General features: G+C 42.9%; 1 protein-coding gene across 1 annotated transcript in view; it reads left to right on the top strand.

The window, feature by feature from the left end:
• Positions 1 to 4,870: 4,870 nt before the first annotated feature.
• LOC126157208 (juvenile hormone esterase-like) overlaps positions 4,871 to 23,732 on the top strand; it is an 84,486-nt gene continuing 65,624 nt past the window's right edge. The window contains exon 1 of the mRNA XM_049916360.1: positions 4,871 to 5,017. Within this exon, the coding sequence (XP_049772317.1) occupies positions 4,871 to 5,017 (147 nt within the window). The remainder of the gene's footprint in view (positions 5,018 to 23,732) is intronic.

Genomic DNA, 23,732 nt, shown 5'->3' on the forward strand with positions numbered 1-23,732 from the left:
TATCGTCCACATACACATTCCTGAAGTAAATTTGGGGATTATCTGGCAACATTAATACACCGCTGGCCATTAAGATTGCAGTACCATTTGTGGTAGCATATAACGTAATTTCAGTTATTCTGCATATTCAATACAACAGGACAAATATACGATTAAATGTGCTGGGGATTTGGGTGTATACACGCTGCAAAATTGAGAATCCAGATGGAAATCTCCGGCAGAAACAGTAGCTCTAACCAGGGTCAGTACGAGAGAGAACACAAGCGACTTACAGTTTCCAGAATGAGTTATTCACTCAACAGCGAAGTGTGCACTGATATGAAACTTACTCGAAGGTTAAAACTGTGTGCCGGACAGAGACTGGAACGGGGGACATCTGCCTTTGACGGACAAGTGCCAAGTGCTCTAACGACTGACCCAGCCACGACTCGCGACTTGTCCCCACAGCATCACTTACGCCTCTGCCTCATTTTCTGTCTTTCAAGCTCCACAGGAATCCTTCTGTGTTACTTGCAGCACGAGCACTCCCGCAAGAAAGGATATTGCAATCAATGCGGAGGCTGGCTGTGTGGCATCGCCCGCTCTGCCTGTGAGTGGACATGTGGCCGCTCCTTCAGCAAGGTCCGAGCAGGTACACGGGGGGAGGGGTTTATTAGTTATAGGGAGCTCCAACGTTAGGCGTTAGGCGGGTGATGGAGCCCCTTAGGGAAATAGCGGAAAGGTCGGGGAAAAGGCCAGTGTCCACTCTGGCTGCTTGCCGGGGGGGGGTCTCATCCGAGATGTGAAGGAGGCCCTGCCGGCGGCAATAGCGAGCACTGGGTGCACCCGACTGCGAATTGTTGGTCATGTCGGCACCAATGACTCCAGCCGTCTGGGTTCAGAGGTCATCCTCAGTTCATACAGGCGGTTGGCGGAATTGGTGAAGCCGGAAAGCCTCACTCCTGGGGTGGAATCAGAGCTAACTATTTGTGGTATCGTTCCCAGAACCGATCGCGGTCCTCTGGTTCGGAGCCGAGTGGAAGTCTTAAACCAGAGGCTCAGACGATTCTGCGGAGATCTGGGGTGCAAATTTCTCGACCTCCGCTATCGGGTGGAGAAATGAATAGGTCAGGCGTGCACTACACGCCGGAAGCGGCTACAAGGGTAGCGGAGTATGTGTGGAGTGCACATGTGGGTTTTTTAGGTTAGACAATTTCCTCCCTAGGCCCGACAAGACGCCTCCTGAGACGCGGCAAGGTAGGAGTAGGCAAAATGCAACAGGGAATAACAATATTAATGTGCTAATAGTAAACTGCAGGAGCGTCTATAGAAAGGTCCCAGGACTGCTCTCATTAATAAACGGTCACAACGCCCATATAGTACTAGGGACGGAGAGTTGGCTGAAACCAGACGTAAACAGTAATGAAATCCTAAACTCAGATTGGGATGTATACCGCAGAGACACGCTGGACAGTGAAGGGGGAGGCGTGTTTACAGTGATAAGAAGTGCAATAGTATCGTAGGAAATTGATGGAGATCCAAAATGTGAAATAATTTGGGTGAAGGTCACGGTTAAAGCAGGCTCAGACATGGTAATTGGATGCCTCTATAGGCCCCCTGGCTCAGCAGCTGTTGTAGCTGAGCACCTGAAGGATAATTTGGAAAATATGTCGAGTAGATTTCCCCACCATGTTATAGTTCTGGGTGGAGATTTTAATTTGCCGGATATAGACTGGGAGACTCAAACGTTCATAACGGGTGGCAGGGACAAAGAATCCAGTGAAATTTTTTTAAGTGCTTTATCTGAAAACCACCTTGAGCAGTTAAACAGAGAACCGACTCGTGGCGATAACACATTAGACCTTCTGGTGACAAACAGACCCGAACTATTTGAAACAGTTAACGCAGAACAGGGAATCAGCAATCATAAGGCGGTTACTGAATCGAAGATTTCAGCCATAAATAGAAATATTAAAACAGGTAGGAAGATTTTTCTATTTAGCAAAAGTGACGAGAAGCAGATTTCAGAGTACCTGACGGCTCAATACAAAAGTTTTGTCTCAAGTACAGATAGTGTTGAGGATCAGTGGACAAAGTTCAAAACCATCGTACAATATGCATTAGATGAGTATGTGCCAAGCAGGATCGTAAGAGATGGAAAAGAGCCACCGTGGTACAACAACCGAGTTAGAAAACTGCTGCGGAAGCAAAGGGAACTTCACAGCAAACATAAACATTGCCAAAGCCTTGCAGACAAACAAAAATTACGCGAAGCGAAATGTAGTGTGAGGAGGACTATGCGAGAGGCGTTCAATGAATTCGAAAGTAAAGTTCTATGTATTGAATTGGCAGAAAATCCTAAGAAATTTTGGTCTTATGTCAAAGCGGTAAGTGGATCAAAACAAAATGTCCAGACACACTGTGACCAAAATGGTACTGAAACAGAGGATGACAGACTAAAGGCCGAAATACTAAATGTCTTTTTCCAAAGCTGTTTCACAAAGGAAGACTGCACTGTAATTCCTTCTCTAGATTGTCGCACAGATGACAAATTGGTAGATATCAAAATAGACGACAGAGGGATAGAGAAACAATTCAAATCGCTCAACAGAGGAAAGGCCGCTGGACCTGATGGGATACCAGTTCGATTTTAGACAGAGTACGCGTAGGAACTTGCCCACCTTCTTGCAGCGGCGTACCGTAGGTCTCTAGAAGAGCGTAGCGCTGTAAAGGATTGGAAAAGGGCACAGGTCATCTCCGGTTTCAAGAAGGGACGTCGAACAGATGTGCAGAACTATAGACATATATCTCTAACGTCGATCAGTTGTAGAATTTTGGAACACGTATAATGTTCGAGTATAATGACTTTTCTGGAGACTAGAAATCTACTCTGTTGGAATCAGCATGGGTTTCGAAAAAGATGGTCGTGTGAAACCCAGCTCGCGCTATTCGTCCGCGAGATTCAGAGGGCCATAGACACGGGTTCACAGGTAGATGCCGTGTTTCTTGACTTTCGCAAGGCGTTCGATACAGTTCCCCCAGTCGTTTAATGAACAAAGTAAGAGCATATGGACTCTCAGACCAATTGTGTGATTGTATTGAAGAGTTCCTAAATAACAGAACGCAGCATGTCATTCTCAATGGAGAGAAGTCTTCCGAGGTAAGAGTGATTTCAGGTGTGCCGCAGGGGAGTGTCATAGGACCGTACTATTCACAATATACATAAATGACCTTGTGGATGAAATCGGAAGTTCACTAAGGCTTTTTGCAGATGATGCTGTGGTGTATCGAGAGGTTGTAACAATGGAAAATTGTACTCAAATGCAGGAGGATCTGCAGCGAATTGACGCATGGTGCAGGGAATGGAAATTGAATCTCAATGTAGACAAGTGTAATGTGCTGCTAATACATAGAAAGATAGATCCCTTATCATTTAGCTGCAAAATAGCAGGTCAGCAACTGGAAGCAGCTAATTCCATATATTACCTGTGAGTACGCATTAAGGGTTGATTTAAAATGGAATGATCATATAATGTTGATCGTCGGTGAAGCAGATGCCAGACTGAGATTCTTTGGAAGAATCCTAAGCAAATGCAATCCGAAAACAAAGGAAGTAGGTTACAGTACGCTTGTTCGCCCACTGCTTGAATAGTGCTCATGAGTGTGGGATCCGTACCAGATAGGGTCGATAGAAGAGATAGAGAAGATCCAACGGAGAGCAGCGCGCTTCGTTATAGGATAATTTAGTAATCGCGAAAGCGTTACGGAGATGATAGATAAACTCCAGTGGAAGACTCTGCAGGAGAGACGCTCAGTAGCTCAGTACGGGCTTTTGTTAAAGTTTCGAGAACATAACTTCACCGAAGAGTCAAGTAGTATATTGCTCCCTCCTACGTATATCTCGTGAAGAGACCATGAGGATAAAATTAGAGAGATTAGAGCCCACACAGAAGCATACCGACAATCCTTCTTTCCACGAGCAATACGAGACTGGAATAGAAGGGAGAAGCGATAGAGGTACACAGGGTACCCTCCGCCACACACCGTCAGGTGGCTTGCGGAGTATGGTTGTAGATATGTAGATGTAGACATGGTTAGGCACAGCTTGGGGGATGTTTCCTGAACGAGTTACTACTTGGCACCCCGTCCCTCCGTCCTCTTCTCCTTGTACAGTTTCATCCGTATTAGATCTCGCTACCAATTGTGATCCATCTGATCTTTCTGGCGCTAGTCGCATGGAGCGGCTGCGATCGTGCATAGCGTAGAGTATGGTCTTCCTACATCCATCGATTCTGTATTGATTGTTGATGGCCCACGATTCTGCAGCTGTCTAATTCGATAAATGGTTTCAGGCATCTCTCCATCTTCCATAATACGATCTTCTCATAAAAAAGCATTCAACTGCTATTACTGAAAGAGAAACGGGCTGTGTAATATTGCCTTGTGTTCTGAATGGAGATGGAATCATTCCTACCTACTCTGCAGCGTCGCGTTGATATGCTCATCACTGGCATACCCCGCCATGTAGCGCAGTTTTTAAGCCAAATTGACGTTTGTTAATCTTGCAATTTTAGTGGCCAGTGGTGTACCATAATGCTTATAACACGCATCAACACGGCCTTTTATTTATAAAAACTCACTACCTTAATTCATTAATGAACGCGTCATTCGGTAAGTGGATTACTTTCACAAAATGATCTACTGCGTCGGATTTAGGGGAGCTGAAGTGGAAGAGTACTAGAGAGCCAGCGAGTGATGTGCATACCATTCAGTTTCAGAGTCAGCGGTAATCTTCGAAGAACTGATATCTCATTGATAACGGAACGGTGTCCCGCTATCTCAGACACACCGGGCACCCCACGCTGACCACCGGGTCAGACGGCCGGCAGACATGGCACGAGTGGGAGGCGCGGTGACGGTGACCATCCCGCAGGGCACGCTCAGGGGCCGCAAGGCCAAGACGCCCTCTGGCCGGCCCTACAGCGCATTCCAGGCCATCCCGTATGCACTGCCGCCCGTCGGCCCTCTCAGGTTCAAGGTGAGCTCTCTTAACAACTACATTTACTATGATCAAATAGGCTGATAAAGCTAATGCATTTCGTGTATTTCACTTGTCAGTCATCAGTAGTGTGGAATCACGTGCCCCGCCACTATATCCTCTCCCGTGCCAATCTCTTCATCTGAGAAAGCACGTACACCCATCGTCATCAGTTATTTCAGAAATATATCCCAATTTATGTTTTCTATAATTTTGGCCCTCAACAGCTCGCTCTTGTGTCATGGACATTCCTTGATGTCTAAACATATCCTACCCTTCTCTCCCTCCTTGTCAACGTTTTCAAAAATTGTCTTTTCTTCGCTAGATCTCCGGAGAACCGCCTTATCCCATCATACTACCTACTTTTCACCATCTTTCTACAACACAACTCAAACAGTTCGATACTTTTCACTTATTATAACCTTTCTCGGTTCTCAGTACACGTGAGGACGAATGCTGCTACGATAGAACTCTACTTTATCGTGTGCAATCCTCTACATTCACCCAAAACTACTGCAACCTACATCCATTGGAAATTGCATGCTGTGTTATGCAAGAAGTACTCCCTCTACATTTTTTACGAACCATACTCTCCGCCATTACCAAATTGATAATCCCTTGGTGCTACAGTACGTGTGCTATCAACCAATATCTTTTTTTAATCAAGTTGTGACACATATTTATTTTCCCGCCAGTTTGACGCAGTTCCTATTCTTTAAATGTCCTCTCTGTCCACTGTTCAACTAATCCGCCTCAGCAGGAGAGTAGTCACTTTGGCTGTTTGCTCTGTGAATAAAAAGGGTTCGATCCCCGGTATCGCCAGAGTCTTTTCCTTGTTGGGACAGCTGTTACGGGGTGTATTTTGCCTCGTGAGGCCAATTGAGGAGCCACACGTCCCACCAGTAGCAACGTGAAGGTCAAGAGATCCGACAATGACCAGGAGAACAGTGAGCTGTCCATCTGCATACCGTTTCCAATGACGCCTTTGGCAGAAGATTACACGACGGTAGGTCAGACCCGTTTCTCCTGTCTAGGGCGAGAACGTGGAACCTTACCTACCCATCCAACCTTGAGCATAGTTCTATAGCACCACATTTGAAAAGGTTCAGTTCATTTATTCTGTAGGTTTTTTATCAACCAAGTTTCGCTTCTCTACAAGGCTACTGTGCAGGAATTTATGTTCAGAAATTTTGTTACCAAATTTGTCTTTTCCTTTTTTATTATTGTGAATCTAAATTTTGAATCATTTGTACGGGTACATAGGCTATTTTCAGTTACCTTTCTGTTCCAATTTCATAACTCATCTACTTCTTACAGTGTTGAGTTTTTATATCTCTAATTCCCTTATGATAGGGTTTAATTCTGATACATTAGTTTATCCTTGTTTTATTTTTTGCTGATGTCTACCTGGATACCTCTTTTCAAGATAGCGCCTACTCTGTTAGACCGATTTTTCAGGTCCTAACAAACTCTGACAGAATTACAAAGTCAATGGCAAACTTCAATGTTTTAATTTCGTGACCCCGAACTTTAATTCCCTTTTCGAAGTTCTCATTGGATAAATGTTCTTCTTGTACAGTATACAGACTGAATAACATTGGGGATGGGCTACAGCCCTGACTCACTTACTTCTCAATCACAGAGTCCCTATCATATCACTGCAATTGTAGTCTGCTCTCCGTACAAGTTGTGTGACAACCTTTCGCTCCTCGTATTTTACCTTGCTGCCATCTAGTCAACGTTGTCAAAAACGTTCCCTAAAGCCCTATATACTGTAAACGTAGATTTTACTTCTTTTACTGAGTTTGCTATTACCAGCTGTACCGTAGAAAATTTTGCGATAGCAGTGTTGAGTTCACCATGAAGAACAAAGCATAACTCATTGGCGACTAGTTTTATCGGCAGTACAGGATTTATTTCTCAAAAATTACGTGCAAGACGAGCCGCCGACGACAAATCACTATTCCTTCCCATCCTCCTTTTTTTGTCTCTACTTTACATCATGAACTTCAATAGTAAATTGATGAACTTTAGATCGTTGTCCATAATGAAAATGCGAACACTTTTTATGTGGAAATACATGTTCGGAAAGCGATTTGCCCATATGTTTCCTCCGCCCAGTACTTCATCTTACTAGTAATCGTACTGTTTCAAATAATTGCGAATAGTGATACAAAAGAAAATGTGGAGATTCGATAAAGAATGAACAAAACAGCGACATGGTAACAAATAAAAGAATTGAAGAAGTCATAAAGGACAATGAAAAAATTAAAGCATTCGTGAAAGGAATTCACAGACAGCAGAGCAGAACATATCCGTTTCCAGAAGACATTCTGAATATTCAGGATTTTGATACAGGTTGTTGAAGCTGATGGAATAGGAAGAAAAGAGAGACTAGAGGAAAGTCTGAGACTTATTATCGGGTAAATTTTGATGCTGAGTGGTTGAAAAGTGCTAAGTAAATAAATTTGATACACATAAAATATTAAAATAAAAATTTTTCAAATGGCAATGCCTTTCCCAGAAATCGAGTATACTGGTAATGCTTTAGTCTCAGACTGACATAACTGTGTAGTGGAATTTACACTGAAGTTCATTCTCATGAGACTTTTTCTGTCACCCAAATCGAGGTTACGACTCACGTCCTCGTGTTTGCGGTCATCGCTCTCAGAGATAAGACATATAACATAAACCTACCTTACACTTTCAATAGCTTTCTTACATTCTAAAGTTTCACAGAGACTTTTCTACAAATCCCGGTAGGCTGAGGTACCACATCGAATCTAGCTGTTACTTATAGGCTATCGCTAAGTTTTTGTCCATTAAGCTCTCGAGAGTTCTATACAGCAAGACCAGATGAATTTTCACTATGTGTGAAAGATGGTAAAGGACATGGGTTACAGTTCGACATGCCATTGGCAGACAGGAGATTGAGTTGTGGTTCAGGTGGATAACAATTTAGGAGGATAACGACCACGAGACGGAAGGAAGGAAGATACCGTTTGCGTGTCCCGTCAACGTCGTCATCGACTCAAATGAGATATGGACTTCCGCTGCAAATAATAACCTCTAGATAGCTTAAACATTTATAATGACCGCAATTTAACGAACACATTTGCTTCATTAAACAGCAGATACGGAATGCAAAACAATCTAACTCGCCAACTGGAAAACATTTGGGACGATGTCCCTTTGGATGACATCCAACAACTCTTATCATTCAGTGCCAAGCCGAATAACTGCTTGTTTAAGTGAATAAATCACACTGTTCTTTCTGAAAGTGTAATCATTCGGTTGCCTATACATGTACAGCGCATCTATCGATTTCTGTCCCATTGGTATAATTGCTTGGTGATGCATTGCTTTTTTTTCTCTTAGAGTGTATTAGAAACCGGTGTGTGTTTGCTTCCGGCGTTCACAGGCAAAGATTAAGGGATACAGCAATATATCTAATAATTCTATTTACGTGGCCATATAAATTCAAGAATACTTTATCTTCAAGAACAATGACTTGTACTAAATTTTGTTTTTTGCTATGAAAAGAGGAACTACTATCCAATAAAAGAAGGTAAATTCAATGTATCTATTAAGCTTTCATGGTGGTATATACATTTTATTTTCCAAAGGGTGTAAACTAAACTGATAGCCTTTGTTACCTTTTTCATTCTCTAATTCATTCTGTATCTCAACATTTTACCTTACCTTTAATCAGTAACACGACATTTGATTTTCCAGTTTCTTCTCTCATTTTGCGGCGGTAAACGCTTTTCTTCTCCGAATTTCTAGAAACCTCATTCAGTATGATTTTCAAAACGTTTGACTACGTGCAACACACATCTCCCACGATTGGCTCACATAGGGTCGGGGAAGCAAAACATATTTCTGACCATGAGAGGTATACCGACGGGAAACTGTGTTTCTTCACGTCTACATATTAAGAAAAAGGTCTGAATACCTTTCCTACCAAGCACTAAAATTTCACTGCATTTGAAGTCAGTATTACAGAAAGAGAAGGGGAAGTAAATGAGAATTTGAGAGGACTTACTGCACTTCTCTGAAGGACCTAAGTCGAAAAAAGTAAATGACGTTTCTTGAGAATTATTAAGATTCTTGGGAGAGCCAGACACGAGAAAACCTTGCATGTGAGATATATCAATAGGCGAAATAACCTCAGTGTTCAAGAGGTATGTAATAATCCGAACTTCAGACAAGGCCAGTGTAGCAAGGTGTGAATGGTGCCGAACCACTAATTTGTGCATGGAGGTGTGAATATTGCTGAACCACTAATTTAATAAGTTACTGTTGAAAAAAAAACGAGTTATTTTCAGATAAATGGAAAAAAAGGTAGGCGCCGACCTCGAGGATGAACGGGTTTTATTTCCTAAGTAATTTAGGAACACGGGAGGTGATATTTATCGTTCCGGCTTAGCTTAAAAGAAAGACTGAAGAAAAAGAAACCTAAAATTGTAGTATTTGGGGTTTAGAGTAGGCTTTTGACAATGTTGACTGTAAACAGTCTTTGAAATTATGATTGTAGCGGGCGTAAATTTCCTATGTAGCGCGGCTAAAATACTTATCTACAGATTGTACAGAGATCTAACTCAAGTTATACGAGAGGAAGGCCATGTAAGGGAAGCAGTATTTGAAAATTTAATTACACAGGCTTGTAACTTTTCTTTGTAAATTGGGTAAGCAGTAAATGAAAGACAGAAGATATTTAGATAGGGGATTGAGCTTAAGGGAGAATAAATAAAGACTTTTCAGTTTCCCGATGACTTTTTAAATCAGCCAGGGACGACAAGGGATTCGGAAAAGCCGTTTGGCGGAATGGAGAATACTTTGGAATGAGATTGTAAGATGAATATTAACGAAAGTAAAACGAGGGTAATTAAATATCGTCGAATTAAACCAGGCGATGCTGAGAGAATTAGGTTAGGAAATGAGACAATTTAAGTAATACATGAGATTTGCTATTCCGCAGCTAATTAACTGATGATAACCAAAGTAGAGAGGATATCAAATGCAGACTGGCTGTTACAAGGAAAATATTGATGAAGAAATGGAATTCGTTAACATACAATACAAATTTATGAATTAGGAGCTCTTTTCTGCAGGTATTTGTATGGTGTGTAGCTTTCTACATCTACATCTACATGGATGAAAACCACATTTAAGTGCCTGAGAGAGCGTTCATCGAACCACCTACACAATTCTGTGTTATTCCTACCTCGTATAGCGCGCGAAAAGAACGAACACCTACATATTTCCGTACAAACTCTGATTTCCCTTATTTCATCGTCGTGATCGTTTCTCCCAATATAGGGCGGTGTCAACAAAATATTTTCGCATTCGGAGGAGAAAGTTGGTGATTGGAATTTCGTGAGAAGATTCCGTTGCCACTAAAAACGCCTTTTATTTGATGATGTCCAGCCCAAAGCTTGTATCATTTCTGTGATACTCTCTACCATATTTCGCGATAGTAAAAAAAAACGTGCTGCTCCTCTTTGAACTTTTTAAATATTTTCTGTCAGTCCTGTCTGGTAAGGATCCCAAACCGCGCAGCAGTAATCTAAAAGAGGACGGACAAGCGTAGTGTAGGCAGTCTCCTTAGTAGATCTGTTAGATTTTCTAAGTGTCCTGCCAATAAAACGCTGTCTTTGGATAGCCTTCCCCACAACATTTTCTATGTTTTCCTTCCAATTTGCGTTGTTCGTAATTGTGATACGTAGGTATTTAGTTGAATTTACGGCTTTTAGATTAGACTGATTTATCGTGTAACCGAAGTTTAACGAATTCCTTTTTGCACTCATGTTGATGACCTCACACTTTTCGTTTTTTAGGGTCAACTGCCAATTTTCGCACCATTCAGATATCTTTTCTAAATCGTTTTGAAATTTGTTTTGATCTTCTGATGACTTTACTAGTAGATAAACAACAGCGTCATCTGCAAACAATCTAAGACGGCTGCTCATATTGTCTCCCAAATCGTTTATATAGATAAGGAACAGCAAAGGGCCTATAACATTAAATTGGGGAACGCCAGAAATCACTTTTGCTTTACTCGATGACTTTCCGTCAATTACTACGAACTGTTATCTCTCTGACAGGAAATCACAGATCCACTCACATAACTGAGACGATATTCCATTCAAACGTAATGTCACTACAAGCCGCTTGTGTAGTACAGTGTGAAAAGCCTTCCGGAAATCCATAAATACGGAATCGATCTGAAATACCTTGTCAATAGCCCTCAGCACTTCATATGAACAAAGAGCTAGTTGTGTTTCGCAGGAACGGTGTTTCCTAAACCCAAGTTGACTGTGTGTCAATAGACTGTTTTCTTCCAGGTAATTCATAATGTTTGAACACAATATAAGTTCCAAAACCCTGCTACATATTGACCTTAACGATATGAATCTGTATTTTAGTGGATTACTCCTACTACCTTTCTTGAATATTTGTGTGACCTGTGCAACTTTACAGTCTTTGGGTACGGATCTTTCGTCAAGTGAACGGTTGTATATGATTGTTGAGTATGGAGCTAATGCATCAGCATACTCCGAAAGTAACCTAATTGGTATACAGTCTGGACCAGAAGACATGCTTTTATTAAGTGATTTAAGTTGATTCACTACTCCGAGGATATTTACTCCTACGCTACTCGTGTTGGCAGCTGTTCTCGATTCGAATATTGAAATATTTACTTCATCTTCTTTTGTGAGGGCATTTCAGAAGGCTGTGTTTAGTAATTCTGCTTTGGCAGCACTGTCTTCAATAGTATCTCCATTGCTATAGCGCAGGGAAAGCATTGATTGTTTCTTGCCGCTAACATACTTCACATTCGACCAGAATCTCTTTGGATTTTCTGCCAGGTTTAGAGACAAAGTTTCGTTGTGGAAGCTAAGCATCTCGCATTCTACATGTACGTGATTACTCTGCTATTCACGATAAAGTGCCTGGCAGAGGGTTCAATGAACCACATTCAAGCTATCTCTCTACCGTTCCACTCTCGAACGGCACGCGAGAAAAACGAGCACTTAAATTTTTCTGTGTGAGCGCTGATTTCTCTTATGTTATCGTGATGATCATTTCTCCCAATATAGATGGGTACCAACAGAATATTTTTGCAATCGGAGGAAAAAACTTGTGAGTGAAATTTCATGAGAAGTTCCCGTCGCTACGAAAAACGCCTTTGTTTTAATGATTGCCACTCCAATTCACGTATCATGTCTGTGACGCTATCTCCCCTATTTCGCGATAATACAAAACGACCTGCTCTTCTTTGTACTTTTTCGATGTCATCCGTCAGTCCCACCTGATGCGGATCCCACACCGCACTAAAATACTCCAGAACAGGGCGGACAAGCGTGGTGTGAGCAGTCTCTTTAGTAGACCTGTTGCACGTTCTAAGTGTTCTGCCAATGAATCGCAGTCTTTGGTCAGCTCTACCCACAATATTATCTATGTGATCGTTCCAATTTAGCTTATGTAGAGGAATTTACTGCCTTCAGATTTACGTGACTTATCGCGTAATCGAAATTTAGCTGATTTCTTTTAGTACTCATGTGAATAACTTTACACTTTTCCTTACTCAGGGTCAACTGCCACTTTTCGCACCATACGGATATCTTATCTAAATCATTTTTCAAGTCGTTTTGAACATCTAATGAGCTTAGAAGACGGTAAATGGCAGCATCACCTGTAAAAAATCTGAGATGGCTACTCAGATTGTCTCCTATGTCGTTAATACAGATCAGGAACTCCTGTTTTACTCGATGACTTTTCGTCTATTACTACGATCTGTGACCTTTCAGACAAGAAATCACGACTCCAGTCGCACAACTGAGGCGATACTCCGTAGGCACGCAGTTTGGTTAGAAGACGCTTGTGAGGAACGGTGTCGAAAGGCTTCTGAAAATCTAAAAATATGTAATCAATTTGACATCCCCTGTCTGTAGCACTTATTACTTCATGAGTGTAAAGAGCTAGTTATGTTTCACAAGAACGATATTTTCTGAAACCGTGCTTACTATGTGTCAATAAATCGTTTTCTTCGAGGTACTTCATAATGTTCGAATACAGTATATGTACCAAAACCCTACTGAAAATAGACGTTAGTGATATAGGCCTGTAATTCAGCGGATTCCTACTTCCCTTTTTGGGTATTGGTGGGACTTGAGCAATTTTCGAGTCTTTAGGTACGGATCTTTCTGTGAGCGAGTGGTTGTCTAATTACTAAATATGGAGCTATTTTGTCAGCATTTTGGAACCTGACTGGTATACATTCTGGACCGGAGGCCTTGCCTTTATTAAGTGATTTAAGCTGCTTCGTTACTCAGAGGGTATCTACTTCTATGTTTCTCATCTTGGCAGCTGTTATAGAGTGGGATGCACGAATATTTACGTTGTCTTCTTTGGTGAAGGAGTTTCAGAAAACCGTCTTTAATAACTCTGCTTTAGTGGCACTGTGATCAGTGACTTCACCGTTGTTATCGCCCACTGAAGGTATTGATTGCGTTTTGCCACTGGTGTGCTTTACGTATGACCAGAATATCTTTCGGTTTTCTATCAGATTTCGAGACAGAATTTCGTTCTGTAAATTATTAAAAGCATCTCGCATTGAAGTACGAGCCATATGTCGAACATCTCTAAAACTTTGCCAGTCTTGGTGATTTTGCGTTCTTTTAAATTTGGCATGCTTTTTTCGTTGCTTCTGCAAGAACGATCTGACCCGTTTTGTGTACCATGGGGGATCAGTACCATCACTTATTAATTTATGTGGTATATATAACTCAATTGTTGTTGATACTATCTCTCTGAAAACATTCCACAAGCCGGCCGGGGTGGCCGAGCGGTTCTAGGCGCTACAATCTGGAAACGTGTGACCTCTACGGTCGAAGGTTCGGATCCTGCCTCGGGCACGGATGTGTGTGATGTCCTTAGGTTAGTTAGGTTTAATTAGTTCTAAGTTCTAGGGGACTGATGACCTCAGAAGTTAAGTCCCATAGTGCTCAGAGCCATTTGAACCATTTTTTAACATTCCACAACTTTTCTACACTTATGTGATCAGATCGGAAGGAGTGAATACTGTCTCTTAAAAAGGCGTTAAGAGCATTTTAAATGCTTTTTTTAAATAGATATACTTGCGTTTCTTTTTGATGGTTGTAGGTGTTACGGTATTCAGCCTAGCAGAAACTTCCTTGTGGTCGATAATCCCTGTATTTTCACGATACTCACTATTTCTCCTGGATTCTTTGTTGCTGAAAGGTCAAGTATGCTTTCACAACCCTTTACGCTTCGAGAGGGCTCATGAACTAATTATTCAAAATAATTTTCCAAGAAAACATTCAGTACAATTTCGGATGACGTTTTATGCGTGCCGCCGGCTTTAAACGTATAATTTTTCCAGCATATCGAGGGTAGATTAAAGCCACCACCGCCTATAATTATATGAGTCGAGGACTTATTTAAAATGAGACTCAAGTTTTCTTTGAACTGTTCAGTAACTATATCTTCTGAGCCGGGGGGTCGCTAAAACGATCCAATTAATAGTTTAATCCGATTGTCAGGTATAACCTCTACCCATACTATTTCACACGAACTATCTACTTCAATTTCGCTACAAGGCAAACTACCTCTGACAGCAATAAATACTCCACCATCAACTGTATCTAATCTATCCTTTCTGAACTCTGTTAGATCGTTTGAAAAAATTTCGGCTGATTTTATTTTCGGCTTCAGCCAGCTTTCTGTATCTACAACTGTTTGAGCTTCAGTGCTTTCTATTTGGGCTTGGAGCTCGGGTTCTTTCCCAACATAACTACGATAGTCTACAAGTACAACACCAATCGTTTCTACAACTACCTGACTGTGTTTTACCTGCCCACTATTAGATGCACGTCCCTTCTGTGGTTCCCTGAGACCCTCTAACCTAAACAAGCGCCCAGTCCCTTCCACACAGCCGCCGCTACCCGTGTAGCCGCCTACTGCGTGTAGTGGACTCCTGACCTATAACGCGTAACCCGGACACCCACCACCCGATGGCGCAAGTCAAGGAATCTGGAGCCTACACGGTCACAGAACCGCCTGAGCCTCTGATTCAGACCCTCCAATCGGCTCTGCACCAAAGGACCACAGTCGGTTCTATCGACGATGCTGCAGATGGTGAGCTCCGCCTTAATCTCGGAAGCAAGACTGGCAGTCTTTACCATTTCCGCTAGGCACCAAAAACCAGATAGAATCAGCTCCGATCCAAAGCAACACACGTCATTGGTACCGACATGAGCCACCACCAGCAATTGGCTGCATCCTGTACTCTTCATGGCATCCGGAAGCACCCTTTCCACATCCGGAATGACTCCCCCAAGAATGCACACGGAGTGCACACTGGCTTCCTTCCCCTCCTTGGCAGCCATGCTCCTAAGGGGCCCTAACGTTGGAGCTACCGACTACCAGTAAACCCACCCTCTGTGAATGCCCAGACCTTGCGGACCGAGAAACTTCCTCTGGAACAGGGTGGACGATTGCATCCGGTTCAGAGACATCGTTAGCCACAGATGACGCCCCAAACCTGCCCGTCAAACCAACCAGGGAGGCCCTAGGATCGGCCCGTCGGAAAGGTTTCCGCTGCCTGCCAGACTATGGAATGATCTCCCACTCGACCACGGATGAGGGGTCAACCTCAGTGCAGGCAGTACCGGGCCCACCGATCGGAGGACACGTGTGACGTGCTCGACGACCCTCACATCCCCGCGTTCGATCCCCCGCAGTGACGCACCTTGGTAGCAGCCCCAAGCTGTGTGACGGAATCCAAACCAGCCTGGTGCTGTGAGTGAAGGGTCGCCATTGAAGTACGCGCTAAATTCCGAGCTTCTAATAAGATTGACAATCTTCGGGATTTTGCGTCTGTTTAAATTTGGCATGTTTGGTTCATTGTTTCTGCAACAGTCTTCTAACCCGTTTTGTGTAACGAGGAGGATCAGCTCTGGCGTTTGTTAATTTATTTGGTATAAATCTCTCAATTGCTGCCGATACTATTTCTTTGAATTCAAGCCACATCTGGTCTACACTTATATTATTAATTTGGAATGAGTGGAGATTGCCTCTCAAGAAGGGGTCAAGTGAATTTTTGATTTTTTGGATAGGTATATTTATAGTTTATTTTGGGAGGATTTGGTGATTACAATATTCAGTCTCGCTTCGACAACGTTGTGTTCACTAATCCCTGCACCGTTTTTGAATCTAGTTATTAACTCAGGATTATTTGTTGCTAATAGGAAAAGTGAATTTTCACAATCGTTTACTGTTCCCATGGGCTCATGAACTAACTGCTCGAAATAATTTTCAGAGAATGCGTTAAGCACAATTTCGGATGATATTTTATGCGTACCCCCGGAATTAAACATGTATTTTCGCCAACATATCGAGGGTAAATTAAAGTCACCACCAACTGTTACCGTATGAGTTGGGTACGTGTTTGAAATCAAACTCAAGTTTTCTTTGAATCTTTCAGCAACTGTATCATCCGAATTGCGAGGTCGGTAAAAGGATCCTATTATTATTTATTCCAGTTGTCATCAATGACTTCTGCCCATACTAACTCACAGGAAGTATCTACTTCAATTTCGTGACAAGTTAAACTACTTCTAACAGCAACAATCACGCCACCGCCAACCGTGTTTTGCCAATTCTTTAGGAACACCGTTAGGTTCTTCGCAAAAATTTCCAGTGAGCTTATCTCTGGATTGAGCCAGCTTTCTGTGCCTATAACGATTTGAGCATCAGTGCATTCTATTTGCGCTTGGAGCTCTGGTACTTTCCCAACACGGCTAAGACGATTTACAACTGTTACACCAATGATTCCTGTAACTACGTTCTTTCTGTGTTGGGCCTGCACCCTTTGTGACTGAAGCACTTCTTGTGTTTTCCCGAGACTTTCTAACCTAAAAAACCGTCCAGTCCACTCCACACAGCCCCTGCTACCTGTGTAGCCGCTTCCTGCGCATAGTGGAAACCTGACCTCTTCAGCAGAACCCGGAACCCAACCATGAACGCAAGTCGAGAAACCTGCAGCCTACACAGTCGCAGAACCGTCTGAGCCTCTGATTCAGACCCTCCACTCGGCTGTGTACCAGAGGTCCGCAATCGCTCCTGTCGACTATGCTGCATATAGTCAGCTTTGCTCTCATCTTGCAAGCAAGACTGGCAGCCTTTACCACTTCTGTTAGCCGCTCGAAACCAGACACAATCTCCTTTGATCCAAAGTGACACGCATCATTGGTACCGACGTGAGCAACCACCTGCAGTTGGCTGCACCCTGTGCTCTTCATTACATCTGGGAGGACCCTTTCCACATCTGGAATGACTCCACTCGGTATGCACACGGAGTGTCAGCCAAATCCCTAAGGATCCCCATAACGCGCCTAACGTTGGAGCTCAATACTACCAATAATCCCACCCTCTGTGATTGCCCGGATCTTGCATGCTGAGTGGTTTCCTCTGAAACAGGACAGGCGACAGCATCTGGCTCAGAGACAGTGTCAGCCACAGACAGCACGTGGAACCTGTTTGTCAGACAAACCGGGGAGGCCTTACATGCGGCCGCCTGGAAAGTCTTTCGCCGCCTGCTTCGCCCCGGGGCGACCTCCCACTCGACCACAGGTGAGGGGTCAACCTCAGTGCGATCAGCAACTGGGTTGGCCACTGGTGAGGACCGATCGAAGGGCTCGGACATGCTGGACGGCCGGCCCACAACAGTGGTGCCCATCCACTCAGCCTCAAGCTGTGTAACCGAAGACATGAGATCCTGAAGCTGTGTCACCAACTCGGCTCGCATGGAACTGAAGAAAAGAACAGACGTTTTTTAAATATGGTGCTACAGGAAAAGTGTGAAAGTGAGATGGGCATAATGAATAACTAATGAGATGGTGATAAATCGGTGTGGAGAAAAATGATAATCATGACACAACTTAATTGAAAGGAGGCATCCTACTCGTTAATGATGGGTAGTGTGTGTGTGTGTGTGTGTGTGTGTGTGTGTGTGTAGGATGGGAGTGGGGGAGGTAATATCTGTAGAGGGAGGTCAAGTCTTGTATACAGTAAGCAGATTTAGTTCAATATAGGTTGCGGTTGATATTCAGAGACCGAGAGGGTTACACAGGGTGGACTAGCATGAGGAACTGTATCAAACCGAAAACAAGACCACAAATCATTAAGGAATCTTATTACAATCTCGTCGTAGCAGTTGAAGTGTCTCAGTTTTCTGACTATGTCTAAATGTTAATCAAGTCTTATGAAGCAAAGGTTGTAGATTTCTGATTTCTTCGATTTAGTTCGCCAGTTTATTTTTATCTTACGAAGTGTTTTTCCTGTACCCCCAGTAGTCGACGGCTGTTCTCCTAGTAGATGTTCAGAAATTCTATAGTAATGTTACTGTCTGACTACATGATCGGGGAACAGCGCTGGTATTGCTTCAGCCACTTCTTGCTAACACCGACAGGAGGTACAAAATTTTCTAATTCCGACGCAAATATTTTAAAACAATTATTCTAGTTTTCTGTCATTAACGCTTCAATCACATGCCGTATGAAGTCTTCGTTGTCTTGTAACACACAATGTTTTTCATTTCTTCATTAACTTTTTTTTTTGAAATTAACTCACGGATACGTGCAGCAAATTGATGAAGGTTGTTGAAGGAAGTGAACAGATTATCAGCATTATGACAGAAGTGTCTCTGGAGCACAACACAAACACATCTGACCGCCAAGGATGTGCCGTCAGACACATCACAACATCAAAAGTAATTTAATTCCTCTCGATATTGGATTTATAGAGATAATGCGATCTCCTGCTACGAACCTGTCAAGTATTCTCGCGATATCTTATCAATTCACGTGTTGGATAACACAGAAGTCCACGAAGCGTTTTTCTCAAGTTTCCTCGTCACAGTAAATCGAGGTTTCTCCAGTTGACTCTTACAAATTTGTTAGTGGTTTCATTTCTAAAAAGACTCTATTTTATTGCGGTAGATTAGCGTCAAATAAATGGAGTCGGTAAATAATTGTTTTCAGCGAATAGTTGGGTAATAAGAAGGGTGTTCATAGTACTTACAGTTATCAAACGTTTAGGGAGTTAAAACATCCAAAAATAATACAAAAAAGTTACAGTGTAAAGTTAGTATAAGTATGAGAACATCAAAGATTTGTTGTTACTTCAGACGCACTATACTGCGCAGGCTAACTCTCCAAGTTGAGATAATAATGATGACAATCTACATGTATGTTCTCGTTTAGTTCTAGGATTATTGGATCTTGGCCAGCCAACAGCCGTGAGGACAAAGTGTAGCTCTACGGTAGTAGAGGTAGGTCGATCAGCACTGTGCCACGTTAATAATAGCCTCGTCTGTCTATGACAGATAGTTACGTATACTAAAACTGGTATAAAATACACTAATAAATAACCAGGAAAGCAATTTAAATAAACGAGGAGGAACTAAAATACTAAATAATGTGGTCAACTCAGTAGTGAAAATAGGATGAGTATACGGGATACTTCGTTTTCATTTAAGGAGTAAAGTGAAATGATGGCTTTAGATAAAATTACCAAATGTCTATAGATTTCTACCTTAAATTAAGGAATGTATCTAAGTGAAGTTAAGATTAAGCGAACAGAGAAAAATATACACACATCGAAAAAAGTTTTCCGGAACCTGTACAGAAAATTGAAATAGAGATCAACATAAACATCTTTTCCGCCCTTTTTATTGCTCATGAAAACCACAAATCCATGTTATACCGCCATACAGCGAGAGCGTCAGAGTTGGTGGTCCAGGCTGCTGTACGCACCGGTACCCCTGATACCCAGTAACACGTCCTCTTGCTTTGATGCGTGCCAGTAAACGTCGTGTCATACTATCCACAAGCTCAAGACACTGTTTCCCAAGATCGTCCCACTCCTCAAATGCGATTCTGTGTACACCTCTCAGAGTGCTTCGTGGGTCACGTCATCCCAAAACAGGGCTTTTCAATCTATCCCAGGCATGTTCGTTAGGGTTCATGTCTGGGGAATATACTGGCCACTAGTCGAGCGCTGTCGTTATCCCAAAGGAAATCATTCAAAAAATGTGCAAGATGGGGGCACGAATTGTCGTCCATGAAGACAAATGCCTAATCAGTACGCTGCCGATATGGTTGCGCTATTCACATATGGCATTCACGTGTCGTACAGCAGTTACGGTATTTTCCATGAGCACCAGCGGCGTACGTCGGTGCCTCATAATGCCACCGCAAAACATCAGGTAACCTCCACCTTGGTGCACTGTCTGGACAGTGGATCTAAGGCCTTCAGACTGACCGGGCTGCCTTCCAACTCGTCTCCGACGATTGCTCGTTGAAGCCATATGCAACAGTCATCGATGAAGAGAACGTGATGCCAATCCTGAGCGGCCCATTCGGCTTGTTGTTGGGCCCGTCTGTACCGCGTTGCATGGTGCCGTGGTTGCAAAGATGGTCGTCGCCATGGACGTCGGGAGTGAAGTTGGGCATCATGCAGCCTATTGCGCACTGTTTGAGTCGTAACACGACTGTGGCTGCACGAAAAGCATCATTCAACATGGTGGCGTTGCTGTCAGGGTTCCTCCGAGCCATAATTAGTAGGTAGCGGTCATCCACTGCAGTAGAAACCCTTGGGAGGCCTGAGCGAGGCATGTCATCTACAGTTCCTGTCTCTCTCCGTATCTTCTCCATGTCCGAACAACATCGCTTTGGTTCACTCCGAAACGCCTGGACACTTCCCTTGTCGAGAGCACAAAGTAATAATGCGTACGCGATCGAACCGCTGTATTGACCATCTAGGCATGGCTGAACTACAGACAACACGAGCCGTGTACCTCCTTCCTGGTGGAATGACTGGAACTGATCGGCTGGCGGATCCCCTACGTCTAATAGGCACTGCTCAAGGATGGTTGTTTATGTTTGGGCGGGTATAGTGACATCTCTGAACAGTCATAGGGACTAAGTCTGTGACACAAATCCACAGTCAACGTCTATCTACATGAGCTCTGGCAACCGGGCTGATGTAAAACTTTTTTTGATGTGTGTACAATCTGGTCAGAATTAAACGAGCATGTTACAGGAGGTTGAGATGGCACCTATCTATCCTTTGGCTTTACGACTACATGAACTCTGATGGGTCATTTTCAGTATGGATGAAAGTCAGCGAATTAATAACGGCACATTCTTCCTCAAGTATTAAAGCCAGAGGAGGTTTTGATGCTGGACGCTGGGGTCAGGAGCGAAATCGACGTTCTGACTGATCCCAAAAGTGTTCCATTGGATTCAGGTTGACCGACCAGTCCCATTCAGGAATGTTATTGTCCACAAATCAGTCCATCACAGTTGCTGCTTTATGACAGGGTGCATTGTGATGCTCATACAATCAATCATTTAGTACCAATTGTTCCTCTGTCGTACACAGTTCACAATGTTGCAAAAAGTTTCCATTCGCATGTAGTCTTTTCTTAAGCTCAATAATGGGACCACATCCTAACCACGAAAAGCATACTCGTACCCTAACACTACCTCGTCCATACTACAATGTCGGCGCTACACAACATAGCACGTAACGTTCTACAGGCAGTCGTCGAACCCGAACTCTTCCATCGGTTAGCCTCAGGGTATACGGTGATAACCAGGATTTAAGTCCTAGCTATATCTTACTGTGAAAGTTTGTCGGCGATGCTGCTAAAGCAACCTGAAGTTCATTATGAAATAACGTAACACTCCTTCGAAGTCACTTTTCTCCAGTTGCGTGCTTCTCAAACTCAATCATCAGTTAAATTCAAAGTACTGAAGTGGCGCGGCTGTACTGTCACCCAGAAAACTAAATTCAGCCCCTTGCTCATCACTGCTCAAATTAAAAAGAAAATGTTCAAATATGTCTGAAATCTTATGGGCACATTAGGCGCCAAAATGTAGTATGTCGAGAATTCCTTTTGATATCACATAGCATGTAAATTACCAATAGGGTCGCCCCATCTTGGACGCCCAAAAGGTAGTGATCGAGACAAGTTCTCCCCTCCGTCATAAAAAGGCTTGTAGATGAATAAGGTGATCGTTCCACAGTGGGTGCCAAAAATGTAGTGAGCCGTGAATTCTGTGATCTCTTGCATAAAGTGACAAGCAGATCACTAATTACTTTGCCCCATTGTGCAACAATGATTAAGTTACATAAATAATTTTAAGAAATGAAAGTTAAAAGCTAGGAATCTTTGATTAGTAATTAAAACGTCCTCGGTCCCGGGTTCGAAACACGCCACTGCTGAAATGTTGGTTAATTAGTTGCACTGGCGGCCGAAGACTTCCGGCATAAGAAGTCACCCTCTTTCTGCCAACGATATTGTCAAAGAGGGTGGAGGAGCAGACAGAGGTTCAGGGAAGGCACTCTCTTGCCCTTGGAGCGGGAAACCGCCCCTAAAGGGCGAACAATCAGCTACGATCAACGTTATCAGGATGCACAAGACAATGGAAACCACTGCATTAAAGACACATAACGTGTATCCACAGGATAAGAAATCACTCTCATTCAGACAATGGCCTTGTGAAAGAGGGTGGAGGAGCGGACGGTGTTTCAGAACACTCTCTTGTCCTTGGTGTAGGAAACCACTCCTAAAGGAAGAAAAATCGACAGTGATCAATGAGGATGTAGAAGGCAGTAATAATAGCAGTGAAAACCAATGTGTTAAAGACACCTAACATGTATTCACAGGATATGTGGCCTGTAACAGACAAAATAATGTCCTCATGATCTCTCCATTGGAAAAAGAGTCCGGAATAGCCCACCATTCGCGTCTCCGGGAGAGTACTGGCAAGGCGGGGTGACCATGAGAAAAAGTCTCAATAACCAATGCAAGGATAACGTGTCAGGGTGTGGGATGTCAGAAATTTGACCGTAACAGGGAAGCTAGAAGATCTAAAAAGGGAAATGCAAAGGCTCAGTCTAGATATAGTGAAATGGAATAAAGATGAGGATTTCTGGTCAGGTTAGTGTAGGGTAATACCAACAGTAGCAGCAAAAGGTGTAACAGGGGTGGGATTCGTCGTAAAGAGGAAGGTAAGACAGAGAGCGAGTTACTGTGAACAGTTCAGTGGTAGGGTTGTTCTCATCAGAATAGATAGTAAACCAACGCCGGAAGCAATATTTCAGCTGTATATACTGACATAGCAAGCAGAAGATGAAGAGACAGATGCTGAACCGGCGATTCAGTAAGTATAAGGAGATGAAAAACTAAGTGTCATAGGGAATTGGAAACCGAATGTAGGAGAAGGATTAGAAGAAAATGTTGCGACAGAATATGGGCTTCAACAATGAATGGGGTAGGAGAAAGAGTAACTGAGTTCTTCAATAAACATCAATTAGTAATAGTAATACTTTGTTCAATAATCACAAAGGTGGAGGTAAACTTGGAAAAGGCAGGGAGATAGGCAGAGATTTGGATGTTAGACACTGGATTGTAAAGCATACCCAGGAGCAGATATACACTCAGATCATCATTTAGAAGTGATGAAAAGGAGGTTGAAGCTTAAGATAATGGTCACAAAGAAACAATAGGAGAAGAAGTGGGAAACGGAAGTATTAAGGAATAAAGAGATACGTTTCAAGTTCTCTGAGATATAGATTCTGCGATAAGGAATAGTTCAGTAGGCAGTTTAGTTGAACA

The sequence above is a fragment of the Schistocerca cancellata genome, chromosome 2, assembly GCF_023864275.1.
Source record: "Schistocerca cancellata isolate TAMUIC-IGC-003103 chromosome 2, iqSchCanc2.1, whole genome shotgun sequence".
NCBI classification, from domain to species: domain Eukaryota; kingdom Metazoa; phylum Arthropoda; class Insecta; order Orthoptera; family Acrididae; genus Schistocerca; species Schistocerca cancellata.